Source organism: Prosopis cineraria, unplaced genomic scaffold (genome assembly GCF_029017545.1).
Source record: "Prosopis cineraria cultivar Desert tree isolate PC_DT_omini unplaced genomic scaffold, ASM2901754v1 PC957, whole genome shotgun sequence".
In the NCBI taxonomy this organism is placed as follows: Eukaryota; Viridiplantae; Streptophyta; class Magnoliopsida; order Fabales; family Fabaceae; genus Prosopis; species Prosopis cineraria.
In genome coordinates this window covers 1-27,006 of record NW_026556282.1, presented here as the reverse complement: position 1 = coordinate 27,006, position 27,006 = coordinate 1, and the positions used below count along the sequence as shown (strand labels likewise).

Sequence of the window (27,006 nt, the reverse complement as noted above, 5' to 3'; positions counted from 1 at the left end):
ATATATATATATATAGGTAAGTTATTGGAAGCAATCATATTCGAGATATGATATAATTACATACTAAATATAGATACTTCTTTTAATAGAAATTCAAACTTTAATTCATTTTATTATGACTTGTGAGAAATTAACCTCTTCCATTAAATTCAACTCCATTGATAATAATGTCTTTTTTATACACATAGAAATCGAACATCTAGCAACATGCTTCAGGGATTCAACTATCTACCAAATATACCAAACGTGCCGGACCTTGTTGGTTGTTTGCATTGTGAAGATTCTAAACTTATATTAAGGTATTCAAAACATTTTTTTAAAAAAAAATGGAATGTATTGCTTTAAAAATATGATGGTCTTTAAGATTATTTAGAAATAAAATTTAGTGAGAAGAAGATTTAAAAATGTTTCTGATAAATAAGTAACGAAAAGAATGGAATATATATGGTTATAGTTTTACTTTTATAATGCATAGAGGGATTGTTGATTAATCATGAGGACCAAAAGAATGACAATGGACCAGTGGGGTTGAGCGATTACGTGCCGTGTTTGTAATATATTGTTTTTGGGTTTGTTATTGTTATCACATATATAGTTCAACTTTCAATGTTATGAGATCGATCATCATCATCATTTTTCTTGATCTTTAGTACGTCTGAATTTTCCAAGTTATTAATCTTTCGTTTTCACACTAGACATGCACTCTCTGTTGTTTACAACAACAAAATTATTTTTCACCAAATTCTTAGGCTTTTTATTACCATATTAGTAACATGATTTGAATTCTCATACTTGTAAAAGTATGGATTGTATCCTTGCCAATCAGACTGTTGCCAAAGAGAATCAATTTTAAATCAATCAAAAAGAATATATGAATTAGATCTTCATAAAAAAGTTATGAATTATATCCTTGTCAATCGGACCATTGCGGAAGGAAACCAATTTTAAATCAATGAAAAGGATTTGACAGATCAAATTAGTATCTACATAAATTATTAAAAACAAAATCTTATATGCTTAACCAGTGACTAATTGGCTTTATATGTTGAGACTAGTATCTAATTGGTGGATTCCAACCTAAGAGATCACAGTATCTAATTGGGTTGGCAGTTGTAATTTAATTAAAAAAAATTGATCACTAGGATTAGGTTGATTAGATGGATGTGATCACAAATATTTTAGTGTTTATATTGGAAACGTCTATCATCATGCATGAATGATGCATAAACTAATTGAAAGATGTGTATGGAATTCTTCATTATTTGGCAAGTAAGCTTTCTATGCGTATAAGTGACAACACGCATTTTTTTGTTATAATTGATATTGATGTCTTATCAAAATAAACGTTTTAATTAACATCGTAATCCTTCTAAATTGAACCATTTGTTGAACTTAGAAATGATCCGATAAACTCCCTCTGGTTCATAAGACATTGGCATGGTAACTATTCCATGGCTTTCCAAAGAAAAAATAAATTGAAGCCTTAACATTTAAAAATATATATTTTTTTTAATTACATTCTCATTAAATTTCTATATAAATGTCTTGATAATAATAATTGAAATGTCACTGAATTTTTTTAAAATAAATAATAAATAAAATAAGAGTAAAATTAGAAAAACAATCATAAAAATTACTTAATATTTTATATTTTAAACCAAACAAGGGTTATAAAAAATGTCAAATATTGTGGATAGGACAGGAGGGAGTATATCCAGAAGAATATAAGTGCAGGTCCTCGGGTCATGAAGAGAATATAAGTACGCATTTGCCAGATGAAATTATTGCTTACAATACGACATCAGAGGCTCTGAATTTAGTCGGTTTGGAAGATGTGCGGCGTCCAAAACTAAAGTGAAATTCATCCTTATCAACTAACTAATCATGTGCACCGAAAAGCATAGTTTTATATTCAATGTTGGCAAAGGCCTAATACTTGCTAACGTTAATTTCTTGCAATGAAGGATAATAATATATTCATATTATGGTCGAGCAGTCATTATATATATATATATATATATATAAAGAACAAAAGATATTAATTACACATGCGAGTAACTTCCACTTTTTCCCCTATGCTTGTATAGTATGTGATATATGATCAACTATAAACTGAAACCAAACACAATAGTGTTAAAACCCATATAATACCACACGTCCGATGCATGTTGAAATCGAATTTTTGACATCATGTTCGCTTTCACTACAAATATAAACACGAGGACTGGATATAAGAATCACAAGCTCCTTGACACATTTAGCAACCATGGAAATCTAGTCGTTTATTATGACCTGGATGAGCAAAATACATTCAACATGAATGACATAGCACAACCAAAACTAAACCCCCTGTTGTTTACGCAAAAAGAAAGAGAAAGAAAAAAAAAAGCCTTGAAGAGAGAGAAATTCCGAGAACTTGCGTAAGTCTCACACTGAAAGAAATTTCTTTCATAACTAAATACTACTGACCAGCACTGAAATTTAATTTATGGTACACTTGCCTTCATCTTCTTTCAAAAAGGTACTTCGGCCGGCTCTAACACGGGCAATAATGGTTCTTGCAAGTCAGGGTTGACACGAAACAGATTACACTGAGCATATTGTGCCATCAATTGATCCGCAAGAACCAAAGCTACCATGGCTTCTACCATGGGTACAGCTGCATTAACAGTCAATTAAAAAATGTATCAGAAAGTGCTTTTTCTCCAAGCGAGAGTGGTGTAAACAAAAGGTGAAAATATGCCATGTTACAAATCCTAATCATCCTGTCTATTAGTTTGTCCATAGAAGAGAGTTGTCACTAAACAAATTTATTTTCCCTTTCAAATCATGTGATAATTCACCTTTCAGCAAACCTGTCTTGACAGCTTTAATAAATATATAGAAAAATAAAAGGAAGTATGACTTTTAGTCCTTGAACTTTTTTCTCAACTATTGATTCAATCCATGAACTTTGACTCAAAACAACTCAGTCTTTATAGTTTCTTGATTTGGTACAACGTAGTCCTCATAATTTCTGAACTCAATAAACTACAAGAATTAAATTGTACTAAATCAAAATTCAGGAATTAAATTGATAATGGAAAAAAGGTTTAGAAACTAAAATGTATATAATCTCAAGATAAAAAATTAAAGCGTAGACCGGAAAGACGAAACAAGGAAGACAGTTATTTACCTCTAGGGACAACACAAGGATCATGGCGACCACGGGCTATTAGCTCTGTTTCTTTCTTATCTCTGGTCACCGTATGCTGTTTTTTCTGCGCAAGTGGCAAAAGGTGTCACATTTTCTATCACATGTTAAGGACAGTAAAATGATATATTGAACAAACCACTCAATCAGCTAAAAAAATGGGGAAGGAAGAAGGGGTAGAAATGGCTTCTTTCGTTTCCATTTTATTGCCTATAGGCTGTGGTCACTTCATTTATTTCGTCTACAATATAAGTTATGAACTCATCGCTAGGGAACAGTATTGAGTAAATCAATGTATTGACAGAGAAAATTACAAACTCTTCTAACGTGGTATTTTCTCTTAGCAAGTCAAAAGCATGGTTCGACACTTTCACAACACTATATTTACCATATAAATGTAATTTGAAAGATATTAATCAAAACAATTGTGTGCCTGTATAGTGAACTACAGACAGTGCTTGGACGCACAACCATGCTAGTCAGAAGCATACCTTAATACTCCCATTTAAAACACAAAAATCACTTATTTTACTACATTAAGTTTTTCTGTATGGTAAAATCAGCTTAAAGCGCTTCAAGGCATTATGCTTTTGATGCCTACTTTTATTCTTTGCCGATATTTTTGTTTCGTTAACTTTCTGTTTTACTTGTACAAGTCCATCCAATCAAATCCAAATTGTTCAACAAAACATTAAAAATAATGGCATTGTCAGCTTATTCTTTACAGCATTTTATAATATTTGAAGCTGCTACGTAGTATATAGCTGTGAGGTTTAAAATCATCGTCTGTGATGCTTAAATCAAGATGCTAATCCATCAACCCTAGATGCATGGTAGTAAAGAGGTGCTATCAAGCTACACTGACCCCAACCGCTTTCAACTAACTCTCCCTTCTAATAGCCTTGTGCACATTTATGTTTATAAGTATGAGTTTGCACTTCAATGCGAGTGAGGTGAGTGAGACTAGATTCACAAGTACAGAAAAAACAAATATTTGGCTTACTCCAATGGTAGATGTTGGCTTGAAAGCTACTCTCATGTTTATGATCTCGCCATTGGAAATTCCACCCTAATTGTCAATACAGATAATATATTAGCAAGGCATATATTATTACATGAACATCATATTGCAGACAAAGAAACACCCAAGAAGTTATAGAACATAAGACATACCTGAATGCCACCTGAGCGGTTAGTTCTTGTTCTCATCTTTCCTTGTTCATCTACATAAAACTCATCATTGTGTTCACTGCCAGTTAAAAAAGTACCTGTAATGGTTCCATTAAGCCATCAGAATGCCTATGATACGAGCACTGAAGGAAATTACTAAACTAATGTCTATTCATTTAGATAAGTCTGTAATCTTAAAAGGACAAAAGAAATAAGAGCGATATATAAGCAAGTTGAGCAACCTGCAAACCCACTGCCAAACTGGAAGCCCTTCGTCGCAGGCAGTGACATGATAGCTTTAGCCAGTTCAGCTTCAAGTTTGTCAAATACAGGTGAACCAAGCCCCTGATAAATAGTTATGTCAGTTCTCCATGGGGAAAAATAAAAGATAAATTTAATGATATGACACAACATTGGAAACAAAGTCTTAAGTTTGAAAAGATAATTCTTATAAGGTGTCAGACATGCAAGAAAACAAACACATCAATGCAAGGACATTTCAGAATCATGCAAGTTACTAAAATACCAAATATTAGGGCCAGAAGATGTCTGATAAGACCCCATCACTTGTCAATGTCAAAGCTCACAAAAGGAAACATAAAAGAATGGCAAAAGGGCAGAAAAGATGGGACTATTGGTTTCAAGGAAAATCCAATGGCTAAGGACCAATTGAGGCAGAAAAGTAGTGGGGTGAAACTAGGTAGTGTTTTGACAGGGGCAACCTACTTTTGGGCTCTTTAAATATGTATGTTCATGTAGATGGAGGTTGTGGAGTATTTTGGAAAATGGCGGTCAAGTGAGGAGAGTTCTAGCCTCTCGAAAGCCAGATTGGGGTTCGAGAAGATCACCTTTCTTCATCATTTTATTTTTATATTTTAGTGTGCATTATTGAGTGGCTTGTGTTTGCTTCATCCTTTGATCTTTCTGCCTAGTGGGTGTTACGAGTGAGTGAGCAGCTTATGTTTTGTGATTCTGTTCTGTGGGTGTATTTTTTGCTGTTTCTCTGTAACTGTAATTTAAGTGTATGAGCTTATGAGGGAGATGAGATTAACTTGAATCATTATTTCTCTTGTAATCCAATTTAGATATTCAGTAACAGTATTTTCAGTCCCATTTGAAGTGTATTTTTCTGGTTTTTGCTTGTTTAAAGCTTGTTAGAATAGAGGGTCCTATCAATGTCAAGGGATTAGGCAATCATAACTTCATTTCTATTAGGGGTAACAAAACATGCCACAAATGGAAGGAAGGATCTTAAGTTCTGCTAGTGCAAGATGGCTATAGGCATAGCAAGTCGAGGTGCAATTCAGGCCCGAATTCCATTTTATTCCAGACTTTTCAAAGGTTTTTAGTCACATGCCAGAAATTTATGGATTTCCAAATCAATTATCAACCAAGACCATAGGTGTTTAATTTCAAACTAAACAATGTAAGCCCAGAACATCAGCTTGACAAAAAAATCCTAAATTTTCTTAAAGATATTTATTTATTTTTATTAACAGTTTAACTATGCTTGAAATCCTACTAATTAGCTTGCTCAGACATTTCGCTTGAGGCCTTGATAGAAAATATGAAGAGATACTTACACGTGGGCAATTCCTCACAATGCATGTTACAACTCCACCAACAGAATCACCTTTCACCCGGACAGCATCAACAGCAGCTATCATCTTCTCTGCATATTCTGGGTTGGGGCATCGGACAATGTTACTTTCAATCTGGACCAATCTCCAATAAGTGGCAAACAATTTCACAATTAAAAAAATAACAAACAACCATAAAGAAATATATATGTATATATTATTTCATTACTGTGATGATCAGCCAATTTTCATCCAGAAAAAAAAAATGTTCGTTGATTTCAGCATCAGAATGCCAATGATGGAATTAGGTTCTTGAAAAGTAAAATTACTGTGCTGACGAAGAAATTTCCACAAAGAAGGGATGGCAGTCAATATGCTTTGCAATGTAGTGACGCTAGATAGGCACAAATTGCAAAACACATTCTAGCAAAGACTGCATATTGGAAAGCTCCTTTCTAAATTAATAAAATAGGTGAGGATGGGCTTCTTCACAAGGTTTGGTAAATCACTAAACATAGAAATTTTCCACACTTGTTTTTTTTTGGGGGGGGGGGGGGTGGGAGCATCAACACGTTTTAAAACAGAACCTACTTCAAATAGCACAATGAGAAAACTAATAAGTATATTACATGCATATTAACTTTGATACCTGTTCAAGTGTCAGAGTGTCATGATCAATTAGGTCCTCAGGAAGAACAACCTTGTGAACTTGAGAGACATAAGCAAGAACCTGAGTCATAAAAAACCTTTAGTCAAGGATCTTGCTAAAGAAATTGCAGATTGGAAAGAAGAAAAAGGATAAAAGCACATAAGTCTAGCAGTGATAAGCTTGCTCTGATTGAATAACAGTTCTTTAAGTAGAACAAAAGCTGGCATAATGTTAAAAATTAAATTGATAGAGATGAAATATTATAAGAGACATCTAGAAAAACTAGCTCAAGCAAGTTCTGATCTGATATTCAGAAAATTATAATTTCAACAAGTGGAAATACATAAAGGAAGTAAGAAACAATAAAGAGGAAGAAAATATTAATAAAAAGAAAAATACCACTTCATTGTAACGAGCAATATAAGAAGATTCAAAACAAGGGCAGTCAGTAATGCAGCCATAAACATCAGTTCGTAATCACTAGCAACAGATGCTGCATGCCATTATGAGAGGAAATCATACTTTATTGTTATTGAACACTACTGACTGCATGCCATCTAGAATAATACATCACAGCTATAGCAGTTGTGCATGACACAACAAAGGAAACAATATATATAATATATGTGCCCCGATAGGGGCCTAAGGGGTCTTCCTAAGCTCCATGGTCAAACTTCTTGAGGCCTGTATCTTACATATCAGTCATAGTATAAGATAGTTCTAGATCATTTGTGGTGATTGCAATGAATGCTAGGGAATTACTAGAGTCCTTATCTTTATCCTAAATTCATTTCGTAGAGTGTCTGACTCCATTTACTGTCTTCTAAAATACAAAACAAAAATAAAACAATTTGCATGTGTAGCCAACTTAAAACATGACAAAAACAGAAAATTGAAAAGCACACACATGCCTGAATATATCCATCCCATGATGCACATCACAATAAAACACAAGTTTAACACTAGAACTACTCAATTACATAAACAGGCAACGCACCTCAGTTCCAGAAAACTCCTTAAGGATTTTCTTAGCAACAGCACCAGAAGCAACTCTTCCAATGGTTTCCCTTGCAGAAGATCTACCACCTCCCTTAAATGTGAGGAGGTCACAAGCATGAGCTTAATGAAAATTTCATGGAATAAAACATCTCACTCATCACTAAATTGACATAGAATGCCACTGCTGCCATGACATCCCATTACAAAACTTAGTACCTGCACTGATCGCACACCGTACTTCATATCATAAGTGGCATCTGCATGTGACGGTCTATAAGCTAATGACATCTCACTATAATCCTGACAATGAGATGATACAATGGGGGAAAAACTTCAAGCAGGGAAAAATACATTGAATATTACTTTGTGTGAACTTGTTAGTAATAATCATAGAACATTATTGCTACCATTACAAGTAAAAATGATTTATGAGGATTACAAAAGTTAACTGTCATAAATTTATCAAATATATATCTAAAATGATTTTGCTTAGTCACGTGCAGACAAGTGAGTGCCAGAGAAGAGTTTAATATGCTCTTCCATCTTATGAAAACTACTCTAGAAAGCTCTCAAATATTTCAATGATTGTACAACTAAAGCATACGGAAGAGTTTTCATATAATAGAAACTTTTCTATATGTTCGTCCACACAAGTTCCCAACCATCCAAAGTTTCTTTTATAAATTGAAATGCCATTATAAAAGGCCATTCACAGTGCATATGTCGAACACTCACTTAAAGTACAGAAGGGGGGGGAAGGCCCATAGCCTTTTTCCTTTTCATTATTAAATACTTCTCAAAGAAATATGAAATTAGCTTTAGCATTAGATACTCACATGTCCTCTCTGATCAGTGTTGGGAACAAATACATGAATTGGCGTTCCAGTAGTAACTCCTACAGTGCACACATTATCTTTCAGATAATTTACGTGTATCATGAACTTCTCAGTTAATGATGATTGGAATGAAGACTGACCTTCAGAAACTCCTGAAAATATTTTACACGTATCAGTCTCTTTTCTGGGAGTAGTAATTCGGCTCTGACCTGGCCTCCTATAAACAAAAAGTTGGTAAATTTATTAGTTAGAAGACATTTCGAATCACAAGAAAGCATAACCAATAATTACTCATTACTGCTAAATTCGCTATGCAGGAGAAGTATTAGTCAAAAAATCCAGTTGGCAAATACCTCCTATCAAGATCCACTTGCATGTCCGCTTCAGATAGTGGTAGACGAGGAGGGCATCCATCAATTACGCAACCAACACCTCCTCCATGAGATTCTCCATATGTTGTCACACGAAAATAATTTCCATAGGTACTACCTGCTGCCTGTATCTCTGTAATTATCACAGGCATCAGTACAAAATATTTTATATGATCCATCGAGTTTAGCATTTAACAATTCCACAAGTTCTGAAACTCTCATTTTCCGTAAATATGGAAGAAATTACGACAGTAACCAGGTAGGATACCTGGCATTGTTAATTATGTAAATCCTTCAAATTCATATATACAGCATTTCTTTTTCACGTTTTATGTAAAGTTTATAAAGCAATCACATATAGAAAAAAACTGTCACTAATGACAAAGCAACATGCGAATAAGCCCAAACTATCCTCACTTCAACTACTTACACTTTCAATTTTAAAAAAAAAAAAACAAGAAGAAGAAGAAAATACTGCGACGGGAATAAACAGATTCGAAAAATAAAAATCGAAATTTAAGATGGAGAGAAGAGAGGGAGAGAGAACTCACGCAGTCTCTTGGGAGTGCCAGGGCGAACAGAGATTTGAACCACGGCGGAGGAAAGATAACGGCCATCCGAATTGAAGGAAGAAAAAGCACCGGATAGGAATGGCTTGGAAGAGATGGAGGAAGCCATTAGATTATAGTGGATCAAAGGAGAGAGGAAGAAGATGAACGGGAGGAAGGAAGAGTAGAGGGAAAACAAGGTTGTTGAGAGGTTGAAGGGCAAAAGGTGTAATTATAGGAAAATCAGTTCTCACCTACCCTGCCTCAAGCAACTCGTCTGCCTGGTTTTTTTTTTTTAAATAATAATAATAATCTTTTAAAATATGTAAATAATAATTTAATCTCTCAAAATGTCATAATTTTCTTAAAATTTTTAGTGACTTTTTTATCATTAATAAATTTATATAAATTATTAAATTACTTTATTGAAAATAAATGATTTATAAGTTTTGTTTTAATATGCACAACTTTTTTTTATATTTGCAATAATACAACAACAAATAATGAATTAATACATGAAGTTATGATTTGTTATTGTATTATTAATAATATAAAAAAATTGTGAATATTTAAACAAAATTTGTGTATAATTTATTTTTAAGAAGGATAAATTGATAATTTATATAAATTCATTAATAATAGAAAATTTTCGAAAGACTATAGAAGAATTATAATATTTTAAGAGATTAAATTATTATTTATATATTTTAGAGAGATTTTATTGTCATTTTTTTCTTCTAAAAGTTGTGTGGGGTCCTATAAGCAATACTACTTAGTAAAAAATATTACATTTTTTTAGGTGAGATGGTAAAAATTGTAAGCATTTTGGATCTTTAGATTTATAATTAATGATTTTTAAGAAATATTCTCAACTAAAAGTCTAATTAATAAAATTATTTTAATACACATATCATAGTAAACAAAAATAAATATAAAATAAGAAAAATAATTAATTAATTTATTAAAAATATAATTTATTTAAATATTGAAGGGAGAAATCTTTTGGTTGGACTCAAATCCTAGATGCATGTCTAGCTTTTCTTCATTGAAATCGGCTCTATTCATAACTTTTATGTTTATACCTCCAACTCTTTCATCCCAAAATTTTGCTCTGTGACCAGATTCTCATTTCCACAAATTACAGTTTTCAGTTGCAACAAGTTTCATCTTTTTATGTTAATTTTCTTAAATTGCTAAAAAAAATTAAATATAATAAGCTCGTTATTTTTAAATTTATTTATACCCTTGCAATCCTTTCAATTTGGTATTATTCAAACAAAAGTAATTTTCTTTAAAAGTTTTTATTCTTGTTTCTCATTTTATTCCCTGCACCACCAAACCAGGAAGCCATTTAAAAAATAAAAAGGTCGGTTGACGTTATTAGAATTGATCATTAGCATGATCGCTGGTCAAAGTTGTGTGGTTCGGCTTTGTCAAGTTTTGGGTGGGTAGGTGAGGAGCTGCTATAACCTTCCATGTCATTTGGTTTGGTGGCCCAATAGCTTTTTGAGCATTTGGTACGCATAAATATGGTGGATGGCTAAATTATTTTAAAGTATAAGTATTCAATATTTTATTTATATTAAACTCGCTTACAAGGGCCAACGGGACAATTACGCATGACTCTAATTCTCATTAACCTTCATTTCAACAAAAATGCAACTTCTTTGCCAATGCCGTGATGGCATATGAGGATATGTGCATTAATATTAACATCCAAACTTGATTAATTATCAGAGTGTCATGATCAATTAAGTATACTGTGAACTTTAGAGACCGGACGAGAACATGAAATATTAGAAACCTTCAGCCAAGGATCTTGCTTAAGAAATTGAAAATTAGAAGGAATAAAGGAGAGAGAAGTGTTGAATCTAAATATCTCAATTCATATGTATAATAAAATATGATAGAATAAAGTAATTCATGCGTACCTGAAGAATCCATGAGTGCTAGAGAAATCTTGATTACCTCGAGTATGGGCAGGTACACAACCCTCAAGTCCCCAGAGCCTTCAGAGAGTTTAGAGATAATGGAAGTAGAAGAAAATGAGTCGTATGTTTGTGGTTACCGACTAATCGTCTTATATAGATCAGATCGGTAACCGCCTTATTAATATAATTAAATAATTATATTATCTATTATCTCTGACTCAGTTAGTTAAGAGATAAGAAATAACTGACGGCTACTGGGTTGTGGGTTGGGCCTCTACCCATTGAGCTCACTTGTGTGGTCCACCTATCACGGTCCACACAAGATCATAAGGACCAATTTATTGGGCTTATTAATTAATGCTAATTCATAAATAATATTCCAACAATCTCCCACTTGAATTGCATTAATTAAGCAAGTTGTATAAACAAGCCACAAACAAATTCAGAAAATGAAACTCCACAAAATCACTGAATCCTATGGGGAAACAAGTGATATGATATCTCATAATCTGAGTAAAATATGAAATTTTATTTCAAACACAGCTCAGTAAGATAACAACATAAATCACTGATTCCTATGGGGAAACAAGTGACATGCATAGCGTACCACAACAGAATCATTGAATCCTATAGGGATACAAATGATATAGACGCATCTAATTGAACTGAACATAACTCACAGAAGAAAACAAAGCCTAAAGAGAAATTGCAACAAAGAAGGTTCTCAAACTCTCACTAAACTAGGGCATCAAAGGAATTCATAATACCCATACAAGTTACATGATTTTGAAAAACTTCTACAGGTAAGCCCTTAGTCAGCAGATCTGCAAGCATCTGCGTGCCAGGAATGTGTACCACACGGGTTTGAGACTCAGCAATTTTCTCTTTCACAAACATAAGTTTGATATCAAAATGCTTTGTATGACTGGAATTTCTGTGATTGTTAGCATAGTATACTGCAGATTTGTTATCACAATAAATGGTTAGAGGACGTGATATTGACTCAACTAGGTGCATGCCAGATATCAACTTCCTCAGCCATATAGCGTGACGTGTAGTCTCAAAGCAAGCAATATACTCAGCTTCCATAGATGAAACTGCCGTAAGTGTCTGTTTCACACTCTTCCAAGAGACAGCTCCTCCAGACAACATGAAAATATAGCCAGTCGTGGATTTACGATCATCTAGACAAGAGGCAAAATCTGAATCTGAAAAGCCAACAATCTCAAGATCTTCTGATCCCTTAAATTCATAATCAGAATACCCAACAATCTCAAGGGAATTTGACCTTCTGTAAGTCAACATATAATTCTTTGTACCTTGAAGATACCTCATAACTTTCTTAGCAGCCTTCCAATGATCCGGACCTGGATCATTTAAGTATCGACCCAGCACTCCAATAGCAAAGGCTATATCTGGTCGAGTACACACTTGAACATACATAAGGCTGCCGACAGCGAAAGCGTATGGTATCTTTCTCATTTCAGCCCTCTTCTTATCATCCTTGGGACACTGTGACTTTGACAACAGCTCACCTTTCTGTACAGGAGCAGGTGAAGGAGAACATGAATCCATTTTGAATCTCTTAAGTACCCGCTCAATATAAGTGGCCTGTGATAAACCAAGAATACCACGAAATCTATCACGATGAATTTGTATCCCAAGAACAAAGGAGGCTTCACCCATATCCTTCATGTCAAAATGACAAGACAATAGGTGCTTTATCTCATTGAGGAAATTTATTGAATTGCTGGCTAATAAGATATCATCAACATAGAGAACAAGAATGACAAAATTGTTCCCATCAAACTTCTGATAGATGCACTGATCTGAGACATTCTCAACAAAATCGAGAGAGGTGATAACTTCATCAAATTTCAGATACCATTGCCTAGAGGCTTGTTTCAGACCATAGATGGATCTCTTTAATCTGCACACTAGATGTTCTTTACCGGATTCAACAAAACCATCAGGTTGTGTCATGTAGACTTCTTCATACAAATCGCCATTCAAGAATGCAGTCTTGACATCCATCTGGTGAAGATTAAGATCAAGCTGTGCAACTAAAGCCATTACCACTCTAAAAGCATCTTTGGTGGATACCGGAGAGAAGGTTTCTGTGTAATCAATACCTTCTTTCTGGTTGTAGCCTTTAGCTACAAGTCTGGCTTTATATCTATCAATTTCACCCCTAGCTCCTCGTTTTGTTTTAAAGACCCACTTGCAACCCACTGGTTTAAACCCCTTTGGTAGCTCTACAAGCTCCTATACGTGATTGCGGTACATAGAGGCAATTTCTTCACTCATAGCCTCCAACCATTCAGAAGAATGCGAGCTAGAAATAGCCTCCTGGTAACACATTGGGTCTAAGCTATCAATAGCATCTGAATCAAATTCCTGCAAATATACCATGTAATCATCTGGAATAGCAGACCTGCGAACCCTTTGGACCGTCTCGGTTCAACAACTATGTCCCTATCACCCTCTAAAGGTGGTTCATCTTGAGCTTCATTCTGATCCACGGCATTATTTCTGTCAACATGAGGAGTTGTCAAGATAGGCATAGGCAAAATGCTACTTTCGTCATGCAAGGTAATATGCCTAAGCACAGATCTCCCACTGTCTAAGGCATCTTCAAAGAAGTAAGCTCGGTCAGATTCAATTACCCTAGTAGTGTGATTTGGACAATAGAATCTGTACCCACGAGATCCGATGCAATAGCCAATAAAGAAACCATCAACAGTTTTAGCATCAAGCTTCATCTGTTGTGGATTGTAAGGTTTTACCTATGCTTTACAACCCCAAACTCGCATATGCTTCAGTGGAGGAGTCCTTCCAAAATACAACTCATATGGAGTCTTTGGAACTGACTTGCTAGGAACTTGATTCAAAATATAAATAGCAGTTTTGAGTGCATCACCCCACAAGAATTCTGGCAGTGAGGAGTGACTGATCATGCTCTTAACCATATCCATGAGAGTACGATTCCGCCTTTCTGCAACCCCATTTTGCTGTGGGGTGCCAGGTATAGTATACTGAGCTTCAATGCCATGCTCTTGAAGGTACAAAGCAAATGGCCCAGGGTTCCTGCCAGTCTCAGTATATCTCCTATAAAATTCTCCTCTTCTATCAGATCTCACACACTTGATCAACTTGCCAGATTTCAATTCGACTGCTGCTTTAAAGGTTTGAATGCATTAAGGACTCGCCCTTTTCACGCAAGAGTTCAATCCATCCATGACGAGAGTAATCATCCGTGAAGGTGATGAAATATCTGAAACCACCCATAGCCGGAGGCATGATAGGTCCACAGATATCAGTATGGATTAGGTCTAAAGTATTTTCAGACCTCTTTGCCCCTTTGGTTCTAGCTCTAGTAGGGAATTTTCCCTTTATACAGTCAACACAAGTCTCAAAATCTGAGAGATCAAGCTCTCGTAAGACACCTTGTTTGATCATGCGTTCCAATCTCTCTCTAGAGATATGACCCAAACGATGATGCCATAACATAGAGGAATTATCATTAGGCCTTTGACGTTTATGCCCAATAGCAGCATTGACATGAAGATTAGGAAGTTCAAGTGACCAATCATTCAATCGATATAAATCATATATCAAGGAAGCGACACCAACATTAATGGAATCAAAACAAATGTTAATTTTCCCATTTCCTTGGAAGAATGAATAGCCACAAATAATGCCGTGGATCAGAATGAAGCGACACCAACATTAATGGAATCAAAACAAATGTCAATTTTCCTATTTCCTTGGAAGAATGAATAGCCACAAATATCCAATGCAGAAGTTGAAATTAAATTCCTCTTCGCAGAAGGTACATAAACAACATTGTTCAAATGTAAAACATGACCAGAATTTAAATACAAAGAAATAGTTCTAATGCATTCAACCGATGCCTTGCTCCCTGCTATGCCAAAGACTGACCTCTGTGCCTCACTTGGAACCTTCTGGTTTCTTAGCCCCTGTGGAGAATTCACAACATGTACAGTGGCACCAGAATCCAGCCACCATGAGTCAAAGGAAGTTTCAATGGTGTTAGATTCAAAACAAACTAGAGCTAGAGGGGCAGTTTGAAGAGTTTATACTTTCACTTTCTTGTTTGTTCTTCAATTTGAAGCAATTAGCTTTAATGTGACTCGGTTTCTTGCAATAATTGCATAACCCTTTAAAGGGTTTCTTCCTCGACTTCTCACTCTTATCACCATCCTTCTTAAAGGTTGGATTATTAGGCTTTGGGGCATCATGCTTCTTCCCCTTTTTCTTATATGACCCTCCAGATTTGCTGCTAGAGCCATGGGAAACATAGTTTATTGAGTGAGAGGAATTCTTCTTTATAGCTTCCTCTTCTTGAGTGACTATCGATATCATCTGGTCAACAGACCATTCAGCTTCTTGTGAGTTGTATGAAGTCCTCAAGAATGCGTACTCTGATGGCAGTGATTGAAGAACACGGTAAACCAAGGTGCTTTCACCCAAATCAATCCCATATGACTTAAGCTTGTTATAGTAATGAACAAGCTTCAGAATGTGCTCCCTGACACCAGAAACTCCGTCGTATCGAGTATTGTCAAGAAGTGACAGATAGTAGTTCTTTTGAGTCTTGTCAAGCTTCTTGTATTTGTTACCAATAGCTTTCAAGTACTCCACTGCAGTATCATTTTCAGGAATGCTGTCCCTAATTCCCTTTTCAATTGTGTACTTAATGATCGCTAGACAGATCCGGTTGGACTCACTCCATTGTTTATGAAAGGCTATTTCAGAAGCACTAGACTCGGAAGAGAGATCCGCAGGCTTGGGCTCTCTCAGAGCTAAATCTTTCTCAGAAATGGTCAATACATATTGAGGGACTCTTTTCAGTCATCATAGTTAGTCCCATTAAGAGCCTTCACAAAGGATAGTTGCGTAAAAGCAGAAACTGAAATCGCAAAACAGAAAATGGGAAATATTAATTATGCGTGCACAACATAATTATAAAACAGAATTCCCAACAAGCGATTATCAATTATGTAACTATAACCATGCACCAAGAAGGCTCATATACCATAAAGATTTAGCTCATACAAAAGTCCATACAAAATAATGCATTAAACATTTCCATACCTATAGGGTACAATAAATATCTAATACATTAAAGGAGTGCTATTAGCCTATTCTCAAAGCCAACCATCAAAATCACATTAATAATGTCACACCTATAGGGTATGTCCATTATCAATGCTACAGAATCCTACGTATCATCAATAATTTATAAAGTCACAAATTTTATGACTTTAGGACAAAACAAAATTATTTTAAAAGTCCTTAGGATCTTTTGGGAATTAGGAAACGAATCCAGGACTTAAGTGAAATTTTGAAAGGTAATCAGGGGCAAATAAGTAATTGAGGAAGATATTTGGGTCAAAATTGCAATTCTGAAAGTTAAGGGACTAAACTGTAATTTCTTGAAATATAGTGGGGCTAATTCGTAAATCTAAGGAATTATGGGCTAAAGGAGGTAATTTAAAAAAAACTGGGGCTGAAACGCAATTATCAATTTTTTTTTAAAGCCAAGATCTGGGCCCATACGAAAATAGGCCCAGAACCATGGAACCAGATCCCTAGGATCCGGTTCCTGACCCATTTCTGGGTCTTCCCCAGCCGCGAGCTGGGAACGAGGAAGGGGGGAGAGAGAGGCTGGCATGCATGGACTCCCAACCGTCGGGGGGCAGCTGTTGCAGAACCTGAAAAGAAGAACAAAAAAAAAGACACACGGCGACCGGCGGCAGCTGTTGCAGAACTGGAAAAAAAAAACGCACGGCGACTACCCAGTGCCATGAACCAAGCAACAGATCTCGTGAAAAAAGGAATAGGAAGATGCCGCGATCCCTGTCCGACGATACGTGAACCACGAAGGGAGGAAATCGCCGACAAGCTCCTTTTTTTTTCGTGCTTTCATCATAAATATAAAAGGATTTAAAAAAAATTCATATTCAAATCTTATATTCATACTCATTTTTCTGAATAATATGGATATAAGAAATTGTCGATATAAGATAAATCTCTATCAATATATGTCATTAGAAGAATTGAGATATATAAATTTAAAATTCATTACCAAGGCTCTGATGCCACGTGTTGAATCTGAATATCTCAATTCATATGTATAATAAAATATAATAGAATAAAGTAATTCATGCGTACCTGAAGAATTCATGAGTGCTAGAGAAATCTTGATTACCTCGAGTATGGGCAAGTACACAACCCTCAAGTCCCCAGAGCCTTCAGAGAGTTCAGAGATAATGGAAGTAGAAGAAAATGAGTCGTGTGTTTGTGGTTACCGACTAATCGTCTTATATAGATCAGATCGGTAACCGCCTTATTAATATAATTAAATAATTATATTATCTATTATCTCTGACTCAGTCAGTTAAGAGATAGGAAATAACTGACGGCTACTGGGTTGTGGGTTGGGCCTCTGCCCATTGGGCTCACTTGTGTGGTCCACCTATCACGGTCCACACAAGATCATAAGGACCAATTTATTGGGCTTATTAATTAATGTTAATTCATAAATAATATTCCAACAAGAAGCACCTAAGCAAGCAACAACACTAGTTTGTATAAAACTCTTTAAGGATTACACCTCAAGCTCATCCTATAAGCTACTTTCATTTATTTCACTGGAATCAAGGAATGGCAAGTAGTAGATATGTTTTAAATTTAAAAACTATTCCAACTTTACTCCTATTAAAGAAAGAAAGAAATATAATATTTTTTAATACAAGATCACAGCATGAATCGTGAGAAAGATACAAAAATTAGGTCATCTTAGAATTCAAGATGATTATGCATCCTGTAGGTAGGTTAGTAAAAACAATAAGAGTAGAACTATCTTGAGGAGCTAGGTGTGCGAGCATATCGATGTGTTTGTTAGCTTCTATAAAGACGTGGTCAAAATTAATTATCTAATCTTTCAAAGCAAACTCCCTGATTTTTTTAATATTTATCGCTCGAGGATAATGATCAAATAAGTTATGCTAGATTAGTGAAAGGGCTTCTATGGAAACAATGTGAACATTAATCTTTGTAAGTTTTGCATTCCAATAAATTTGAAGAACTTCTAGAATGCCCATTAGTTCAACTACAGTATTAGAGTGGTAGTTAAAATATTTTGAGAATCTCATAATCCAATTTCTTTTTTCATTGCGAATGACTCCACCACAAGACGCCCCCCATTAGAGGTTACCTAACCGTCGATATCAACTCTGATCCACCCTGACTTCTGAAGGACCCCAACTAGCTTCAAATCTAATTTCGCCCTTATTTATAATATTTGCCCTTAATTGAAGCCTTGTATTATTGATAATTTGTTGAATGTTAGAAAAGACAATATCTTTATCATGATTATCTTCTCCGAAGTAAATCATCTTGCACCTCGGTGGTGTACGCCCTTCGTTAATTATGAAAGAGAAACACAACATTTGAAGAGTCATATAAAAACTTTAAATTAGGATTAAATTCTCCTTTTAATAATTTGTTGGCGGTAAAATTACACAATTTTAATTAATAACCCTTTGTGACTCATATTAAGAATTAAAAAAATTCTTTTAAAATGTATTTTATAATAAAGACTAAATGGAGTATCTTATTAGTAACGCCTAAAGCAATCCTTCCTCGAATACCTTTACCTACCCATAACCTTTACCTACCTATATCGTTGTAATTCATCACTGGCATCACAATAATGTTAAAACAAGTGCATGACAAAAGATGTACTCATCATGTTGTTTCTTTTGAATGGTTTTCCTTTTAATTAAGATTAAAATTATTGTCCATGAGCTGAGAACCCTTTGATGGCAAATGACAATGTCAAGTCTTGACTTTGAATGACTCTGCACCGACAAAAATCTCAATCATAGACTTATATTTAGAATTTAAATATTTTATTTGTAATTAAAATTCCTAAATATTATATATATATATATATATATTTTTTTTTTTTGCATGAGTTTAGGCATCTTGAGGTCATCTCTTTTAATGGCATACTTCTCATTGAGAATTTAATAATTAAAATATATTTAAGATTTGAACTCAAAACCTTTGGTTAAGAGAAATAAATTTCTTGCCAATTAATCCAAGCGCCTCATGGTTGAATATGTAACTATCTTAATTGATATTTATAATTCATTGTGCAAAAAATTTTATCAGGATCTTAATTATAATTAATTAATCCTTTTAGCACTTATTTAGATATGAGATAATAAAAGGGTGTTAGGTTTTACCTTTTAAAGGGCAAAAGTCTAGTTTTAAAATCAATTTTTGATAGGTCACATTTGACCACGTTAGAGAAGTGTATAAATGTGCTGACTTCTTAGCTCACCGATCAACTTTTGATTCCTTTGATATCACAATTTTTTATGTCCTCCTGCATGATTGTAATAACCTCATAGTTTTAGACATGATTAGATCATAATATCTTTGCATGGCTTTGCCGTTGCCTTATAAATTAAAAAAAAAATCAACTTTTGATACAAGTTTTCTGGGGTTTTACAAGCTTGTTCTAAAAATTCATTTCTTCAACTGGTCAAGTTGTTAGAAGTTACTTAGCCTTGGTTTTTGCTTTTGGCTTTTTTAGTTTTAAAGAATCTCTTTCTAACATATTCCGTATATTACCCATTCCTTCATATGAAATGTGTGTCAAAACAATTCTTAATTTAATAAACTGACTTGTTAAAAATTTTCTTTGCATATCCTCCAAGAGAAAATTCCAAGAAATAAGCAAGAGTTGATATTGGCATAACTGCACAAGTCAGCAGTTAATCATCATGTATTTTAATAATAAAGATTCTTGTTTTGTCTTTGAAATATGGCTAAGAGTCCTAGACTCTTTTTAAGTGTCAGATATTGTTCACAAATTTATAGTCTAATCTCAAGAGAAAAGTTCCTATCTTTCAGATAATGGTACTTGGTTTAACTGGGGAACGATTTGTCGTATTGATTTGTGATGTTCTTGCATTTTATTTCCGAAATTTTGGTATTCTTTGTGCATCTTATTTCAGGTCATTGAACAATTTTACCTCCATCTAGTGATGTATTGTGTCTTCCTTGACTCTTAAAATATTTGACCATATTTAAGGAAGTAAAATATTTTAGTATGCAATTCAAGTTGAACTTTCTGAGATTTGGCCATGTTTATATTGATTTTTTTTTAATTTCTCATGTTTGACTCACTACTTTTTTAAGTACTTAAAATACGGATGTTGAATTTGTTTTACAATTCTTATGACTTAATAAATTTAATCTGTTGTTTGTTTAATTTAATTTAGTTGTAAGTTAATTTTAGTAATTTTTTTTCAAAGTTTCAAGTTATTAACTTGTATAATTTTTATTAACAAATTACAAATAATAATGAGATAATTCTCATTTCTTGGTAATAATATTTATTATATTATTTAATTATTTATTTTTTTAATTATGCATTCTCCACCTTTTGGTTAAGATCAATTTTATGTTTTTTACTACAAAAACTAAGAACATACACAAAAATTTTTAATTTTTTATTCTTAATTTTCTTTTCATTTTTCATCATCAAATCTATTTTCTGTTTTTTTTTAAAAATATAAATAAAAGGAAAGCGTCATTTAAGGACCGTGAAAGTAATTTAATATCAACTAATGATAAAAAAAACTAAAATATTACTGTAAGACTTGAGGAGTGATTTTAAAATAATTTTTATGGGTAATGACTCTAAATATTTTCATGTATTTTTTAAAATTTTTGAGTTTAATTTGAAGTCATCTAATTAATTTTAAGAGAAAATGACACCGTTATTTGATAAAAATGAAAGAAAAGTGTTTTTAAATATGACAAGGGAGAATTGGTAGTGTTTTGTTAAAATGAATAGATTACTTAAGTTAAAATTTGCATTAATGATTTTATATTGTATATAAAGTAATCCAAATTAAAAGTCAAAGTGCTAAATGTAAGTAAAGATTGAAGATAAAAAAGGCAATATTTATGCTACAGCATATCTAAATTATGCTATAGCATAATTCATTAATAATATTAGTGGCAGTGGGGTCCACACCACAATATAACTTAATTATGCTGCAGCATAAGTGTTTTTAGTTAATGAAAAGCACAATTTCATGAATAACTGATATTGTTTTTGCTCATAATTTTTCATCTTTACTTGTTTGTCTTCTAAAGCTCCAAGCTAATCAAGGAAAAGGAAAAAACACCATGGATGAGGTGGAGGAGCTTGGGTTTCATGGAAGATTAATAATTTTCATCTAAAATTATTTTAATTAAGCTTTTCTTCTCTTTATTTTTTCATTTTGATGTATTCTCTATTTAGTTTTGAAATTTTCAGACTTATGTGTGACTAAATCTCTTAGACCTAGAGTAACGATGAACCTATTAATGGATTTGATTCGTTTTTACCCATTAATTAAATTTAATGTTGATTTTGGTTTTTCAATCTTGTACTTTAATGTCTATTTGATGTTTACTAAAAATTAAATGTGATTTTGGGTGTTGGGAATTTTTTCTTGACAAAAAAAAATCTCATTTAGACCATTGAATTGAGTAATATGTGATTAAATTTTATTTAATTTATAATTAGGATAGACATACACCGAATTATCTCATATAATCATTATAAAGTGTTCTTGGTTTAGGTTGTCTCTTAGATAATTGTGTTAGAAATAACATAATTAATTTATTAGAGAGTTGTTAGTGGATTGAAAAACCCTAATAGCTATTAAAACTCTTGATTAATAAAATTAACTTTAAAATTAATTAATTGGGCTAAAACGGAGTCTAAAAACTTAATAGGGAATTAGTGACTCCATGTTACTTTTCACTCAAGTGGTTGTTGGATTTAAGCTTTTCATTGTGTTTTTATTAAATTTAATTTTAAGTTTGGTTGATTAATCAATTTCAATTAGTTTTGCTTAACATAAACAAAAATGAGAATTTTAGTGCCTAATCACTATTTTACTTGATTTCTTATGAGATCGACCTTTACGTACTGATATATTACATTTTGACTTGTATACTTGCAGTGATATATTTTGTGTGCATCCATGAGAAAAGACTATAATACTCGTTCTTTTCTTTTTTAAAAAACTTGTCAACTAGCAAATAATATCTTATTAAATATGAATGGATACTTGTAATTAACAAATGATTACTTATGAAAATATAATTTATACTTATCCGTTCCTACAACTAAGTTATTTCAAATTCTTGAATTTGTTAATTAGTAAATGGATGCTTATTAATTAATGAATGGCTACTTATTAAAACATCATCTACAATTGACTTTTTTCACAACTAAGTTCTTTCATATTATTGAACTTATCAATTAGTGAACAATTTATTGTTAAATGCCAATGTGTATTTGTCAATTAATGAATTGTTACTTATTGAAATATAATTTATAATTATCTCTTCACACAATTAAATTCTTTCAAATTCTTAAACTTGTTAATTAGCAAATGACTTTTTGTTAAATGCAAATGAGTACTCTTTCTGTTAAAAAATACAAGACATTCTTTTTGAGGGTTTAAGTGTTAATAAATATGAGACATTTTTAATGTTTTGAGGTGTAATTAATGTGCTTTTATCAAAAGTGTCTTTGATAAATAAGTCACTTTATATTTATTTTAAAATAAAACACCTTATTAAATATAGTAAAATATGAAAGAAATGATATTGTTAGAAGACAACTAACTAATTTATTGAAAATATGATTCGGTTAAAAATACTTTATATTTTTAAACAGAGAAAGTATTTGTTAATTCACATAAAACTACTTGTCAATTAAAAAAAAGATAAAAATATTATAATCTTTTTTATTTAGAATTTAAAATTATTTTTAAATCAATTATTTATTTTTGCAATAATATTTTAAAATTTTTTAATCTTTTATTAATATTAAATACCTTTAATGGTCCATGAATGTTATTTTTTCGAAATTAAATAAGTTACTCGTAAAGTGTTTTTTTTTTTTTTAAAAAAAATTTACAAGGGCAAGCCAAAGCTTGATAATTACAGCTAATTAGTCACTTGAGCATGAGCTTGATGATTGCAGCTAATTAGGCCACTTCCCATGCACAACCGCTCAGGCAATCCTGTTCTCCATCTCATGGCGGTGGCTTTCGCCACTTCCTTGCCTTCGAAAACTAAGCAGGTAATTAACTGATTATCCTCTCTGCTTCTATCTGGTTTGGTTTCTGAGTGTGAGTCTTCCTTGCTTCAATCTGAGGGAGATTGAGCCATGGTCTTCATTGTGCCGCCCAACCACAAAACTCTATCCCTCGATGTTGACCCGAAGACGACCTCCCTCCATGCCTTAAAGCTCGCTATCCAGCATATTTCCGACATACCCACATCCCGCCAACGTTTATTCCTTTCTCAGAGTCTCCGATTGCTCGGCAATAATGATTCTGTTCTTATCTCCGATCTCGGAATTCGACCTTACTCCACTTTAACTCTTCACGTTCCCTTACTTGGTGGCACTCAACCTCCCGTCCCTCCCAAACCTCGACTTGATTTCCTTAACTCCAAGCCTCCCCCTAATTATGTTGCTGGTCTTGGACGTGGGGCCACTGGATTCACCACCCGTTCTGATATAGGGCCTGCCCGTGCGGCCCCTGATCTACCCGATAGGTCGGCGACCACCATTGGAGGTGCTGCCCCTGCGGCTGGCAGGGGAGGGGGAAAGGGAGGTGAAGACGAGGAAGATGATGAAGGGGATGATAAAGGGTACGATGAGAATCAAAAGTTTGATGAGTTTGAAGGGAATGATGTGGGGTTGTTTGCTTCCGCTGAGTACGATGAGGATGATAAGGAGGCCGATGCTGTGTGGGAAGCCATTGACAAGAGAATGGATTCAAGGAGGAAGGATAGAAGAGAAGCAAGGTTGAAGCAGGAGATTGAGAAGTATCGGGCGTCCAACCCCAAGATTACTGAGCAGTTTGCGGATTTGAAACGTAAATTGTATACCATATCTGCACAAGAGTGGGATAGTATACCGGAGATTGGGGATTATTCTTTGAGGAATAAGAAGAAGAAATTCGAGAGTTTTGTCCCGGTGCCTGATACGCTTCTTGAGAAGGCGAGGCAGGAGCAAGAACATGTTACTGCATTGGATCCCAAGAGCCGAGCAGCTGGGGGTACCGAAACTCCATGGGCACAAACACCAGTTACAGATTTAACTGCGGTTGGTGAGGGTAGAGGCACTGTGTTGTCTTTGAAGTTGGATAGACTCTCAGATTCAGTTTCAGGGTTGACAGTTGTGGATCCGAAGGGGTATCTGACTGATCTTAAGAGTATGAAAATAACAAGTGATGCAGAAATTTCGGATATCAAGAAGGCTAGGTTGCTACTTAAGAGTGTTACACAGACAAATCCTAAACACCCTCCTGGTTGGATTGCTGCTGCAAGGTTGGAAGAAGTAGCTGGCAAGATTCAGGCAGCAAGGCAGTTGATTCAGAGAGGTTGTGAGGAGTGTCCCAAGAATGAAGATGTGTGGTTGGAGGCTTGTAGGCTGGCAAATCCAGAAGATGCCAAGGCTGTTATTGCTAAGGGTGTGAAATCGATCCCTAATTCGGTGAAGCTGTGGATGCAAGCTGCAAAATTGGAACATGATGATGTGAACAAGAGTAGGGTATTGAGGAAGGGGTTAGAGCACATTCCTGATTCTGTTAGGTTGTGGAAGGCAGTTGTGGAGCTTGCTAATGAAGAAGATGCAAGGCTCTTGCTTCACAGAGCTGTGGAATGTTGTCCATTGCATGTGGAATTGTGGCTAGCGCTTGCAAGGTTGGAAACTTATGATAATGCTAGGAAGGTTCTTAATAGGGCAGAGAGAGGTTACCAAAGGAGCCAGCCATATGGATAACAGCTGCAAAGTTAGAAGAAGCTAATGGCAATACTTCCATGGTTGGTAAAATTATTGAAAGAGGTATAAGGGCTTTGCAAAGAGAAGGTTTGACTATTGATAGGGAAGCTTGGATGAAGGAAGCAGAGGCTGCAGAACGTGCAGGGTCAGTTGCAACTTGCCAGGCTATAATTCGAAATACAATTGCAATTGGAGTGGAAGAAGAAGATAGAAAGAGGACATGGGTTGCTGATGCGGAAGAGTGCAAGAAAAGGGGTTCTATTGAGACAGCGAGAGCTATATATGCTCATGCCCTTACTGTCTTCTTAACTAAGAAGAGCATATGGCTCAAAGCAGCTCAGCTTGAAAAAAGTCATGGAACCAGGGAATCCCTTGATGCTTTACTGCGCAAAGCAGTTACATACAGACCACAGGCTGAAGTTCTTTGGCTTATGGGTGCGAAAGAGAAATGGCTTGCTGGGGATGTGCCTGCAGCTCGTGCAATCCTCCAAGAAGCTTATGCTGCCATTCCCAATTCTGAGGAAATATGGTTGGCTGCTTTCAAGCTGGAATTTGAAAACCATGAACCTGAGAGAGCTAGAATGCTATTGGCCAAAGCTCGTGAGAGAGGAGGTACAGAAAGAGTATGGATGAAGTCTGCAATTGTTGAGAGAGAACTGGGAAATATTGATGAGGAAAGAAGGTTGTTAGATGAAGGGCTGAAGCTTTTCCCTTCATTCTTCAAGTTGTGGCTGATGCTTGGTCAGCTTGAGGAACGACTTGCTCAGGCTTCTAAACAGCATGAGAAGCATGAGGAACAACTTGAGCACTTAAAGGAAGCTAAGAAAATTTATGAGTCTGGACTCAAAAACTGTCCTAATTGTATTCCTCTATGGCTCTCTCTTGCGAAACTTGAAGAGGAGATGAATGGGCTGAGTAAAGCTCGTGCAGTTCTAACCATGGCTCGGAAGAAAAATCCTCAGAACCCTGAACTCTGGCTGGCTGCTGTTAGAGCAGAATTGAAGCATGGAAATAAGAAGGAAGCTGATATTTTGATGGCAAAAGCACTGCAAGAGTGTCCAAACAGTGGTATTTTGTGGGCAATGTCAATTGAGATGGTTCCTCGCCCCCAGCGTAAAAGTAAGAGTATGGATGCCCTCAAGAAATGTGATCATGATCCTCATGTCATAGCTGCTGTGGCAAAGTTATTCTGGCATGACAGGAAGGTGGACAAAGCTAGAACTTGGCTGAACAGGGCAGTGACTCTAGCACCTGATATTGGGGATTTCTGGGCATGGTACTACAAATTTGAACTTCAACATGGAACTGAAGAGAACCAGAAGGAAGCATTGAAAAGGTGTGTTGCTGCTGAACCAAAACATGGTGAGAAATGGCAGTCCATCGCGAAAGCAGTGGAGAACTCTCACCAGCCAACAGAAGCCATTTTAAAGAAAGTTGTGGTTTTACTTGGGAAGGAAGAGAATGCGGCTGAGAATGATACTAAACATTGAATAGCAGATTAGTTGCTTCATAGCTTCTGTTTCCAGAATCGTATTCTAGATTATGCAATGTAATGTGGCGTTTAATTGTGACCTCTGGCTGTATCTAATTTAATATTTGAGGCTGCAGCGAAAACTATATTGATGGCTTGATTCTAATATGATGGTAATTTTTCAATATGTACCCAGAAATTTTGTTGTTAAACGGGCATATTCTATTTCTTCCCATTCCCACATGCACGCGACTTTCTTTTGTTATTTATGAGAGTTCTTCTGGTTAAGATTAATATCGCTGAATTCAAAATTTTGGAGCGACGAAGTTCTATATTATAACTTCACAGTCCACAC

At 34.6% G+C, this 27,006-nt stretch overlaps 1 protein-coding gene and 1 pseudogene across 2 annotated transcripts; one reads left to right on the top strand and one right to left on the bottom strand.

Annotated features, from left to right (window-relative positions):
• Positions 1–2,128: 2,128 nt before the first annotated feature.
• On the bottom strand, positions 2,129–9,558 carry LOC129298906 (chorismate synthase, chloroplastic-like). 2 transcript variants are annotated; one of them, XM_054937347.1, is made up of 14 exons: positions 9,350–9,558; positions 8,781–8,931; positions 8,568–8,644; positions 8,428–8,486; positions 7,808–7,891; positions 7,590–7,682; positions 6,593–6,673; positions 5,947–6,078; positions 4,606–4,708; positions 4,367–4,461; positions 4,197–4,262; positions 3,176–3,260; positions 2,502–2,659; positions 2,129–2,292 (listed from the first exon to the last, which is right to left on the bottom strand). In XM_054937347.1, exons 1-13 carry the CDS (start codon positions 9,474–9,476, stop codon positions 2,514–2,516), a joined length of 1,299 nt encoding a protein of 432 aa, XP_054793322.1. In that variant the 5' UTR covers positions 9,477–9,558; the 3' UTR covers positions 2,129–2,292; positions 2,502–2,513. The 2 variants fall into 2 exon arrangements, with proteins under 2 accessions (XP_054793322.1, XP_054793320.1); XM_054937345.1 differs by having other exon boundaries at positions 2,129–2,659; positions 9,350–9,557.
• Positions 9,559–23,369: 13,811 nt separating this feature from the next.
• Positions 23,370–26,842, top strand: LOC129298907 (protein STABILIZED1-like; annotated as a pseudogene).
• Positions 26,843–27,006: the final 164 nt, after the last annotated feature.

What these genes read in the sequence shown, in the direction of transcription:
- LOC129298906 (XM_054937347.1), bottom strand. Translation starts at nt 9,476, where the DNA reads ATGGCTTCCTCCATCTCTTCCAAGCCATTCCTATCCGGTGCTTTTTCT. An exon ending in GTTTGGCAGTGGGTTTGCAG is followed by an intron (nt 4,462 to 4,605) that starts GTTGCTCAACTT and finishes GAACCATTACAG; the next exon opens with GTACTTTTTTAACTGGCAGT. An exon ending in AGCCAACATCTACCATTGGA is followed by an intron (nt 3,261 to 4,196) that starts GTAAGCCAAATA and finishes CCACTTGCGCAG; the next exon opens with AAAAAACAGCATACGGTGAC.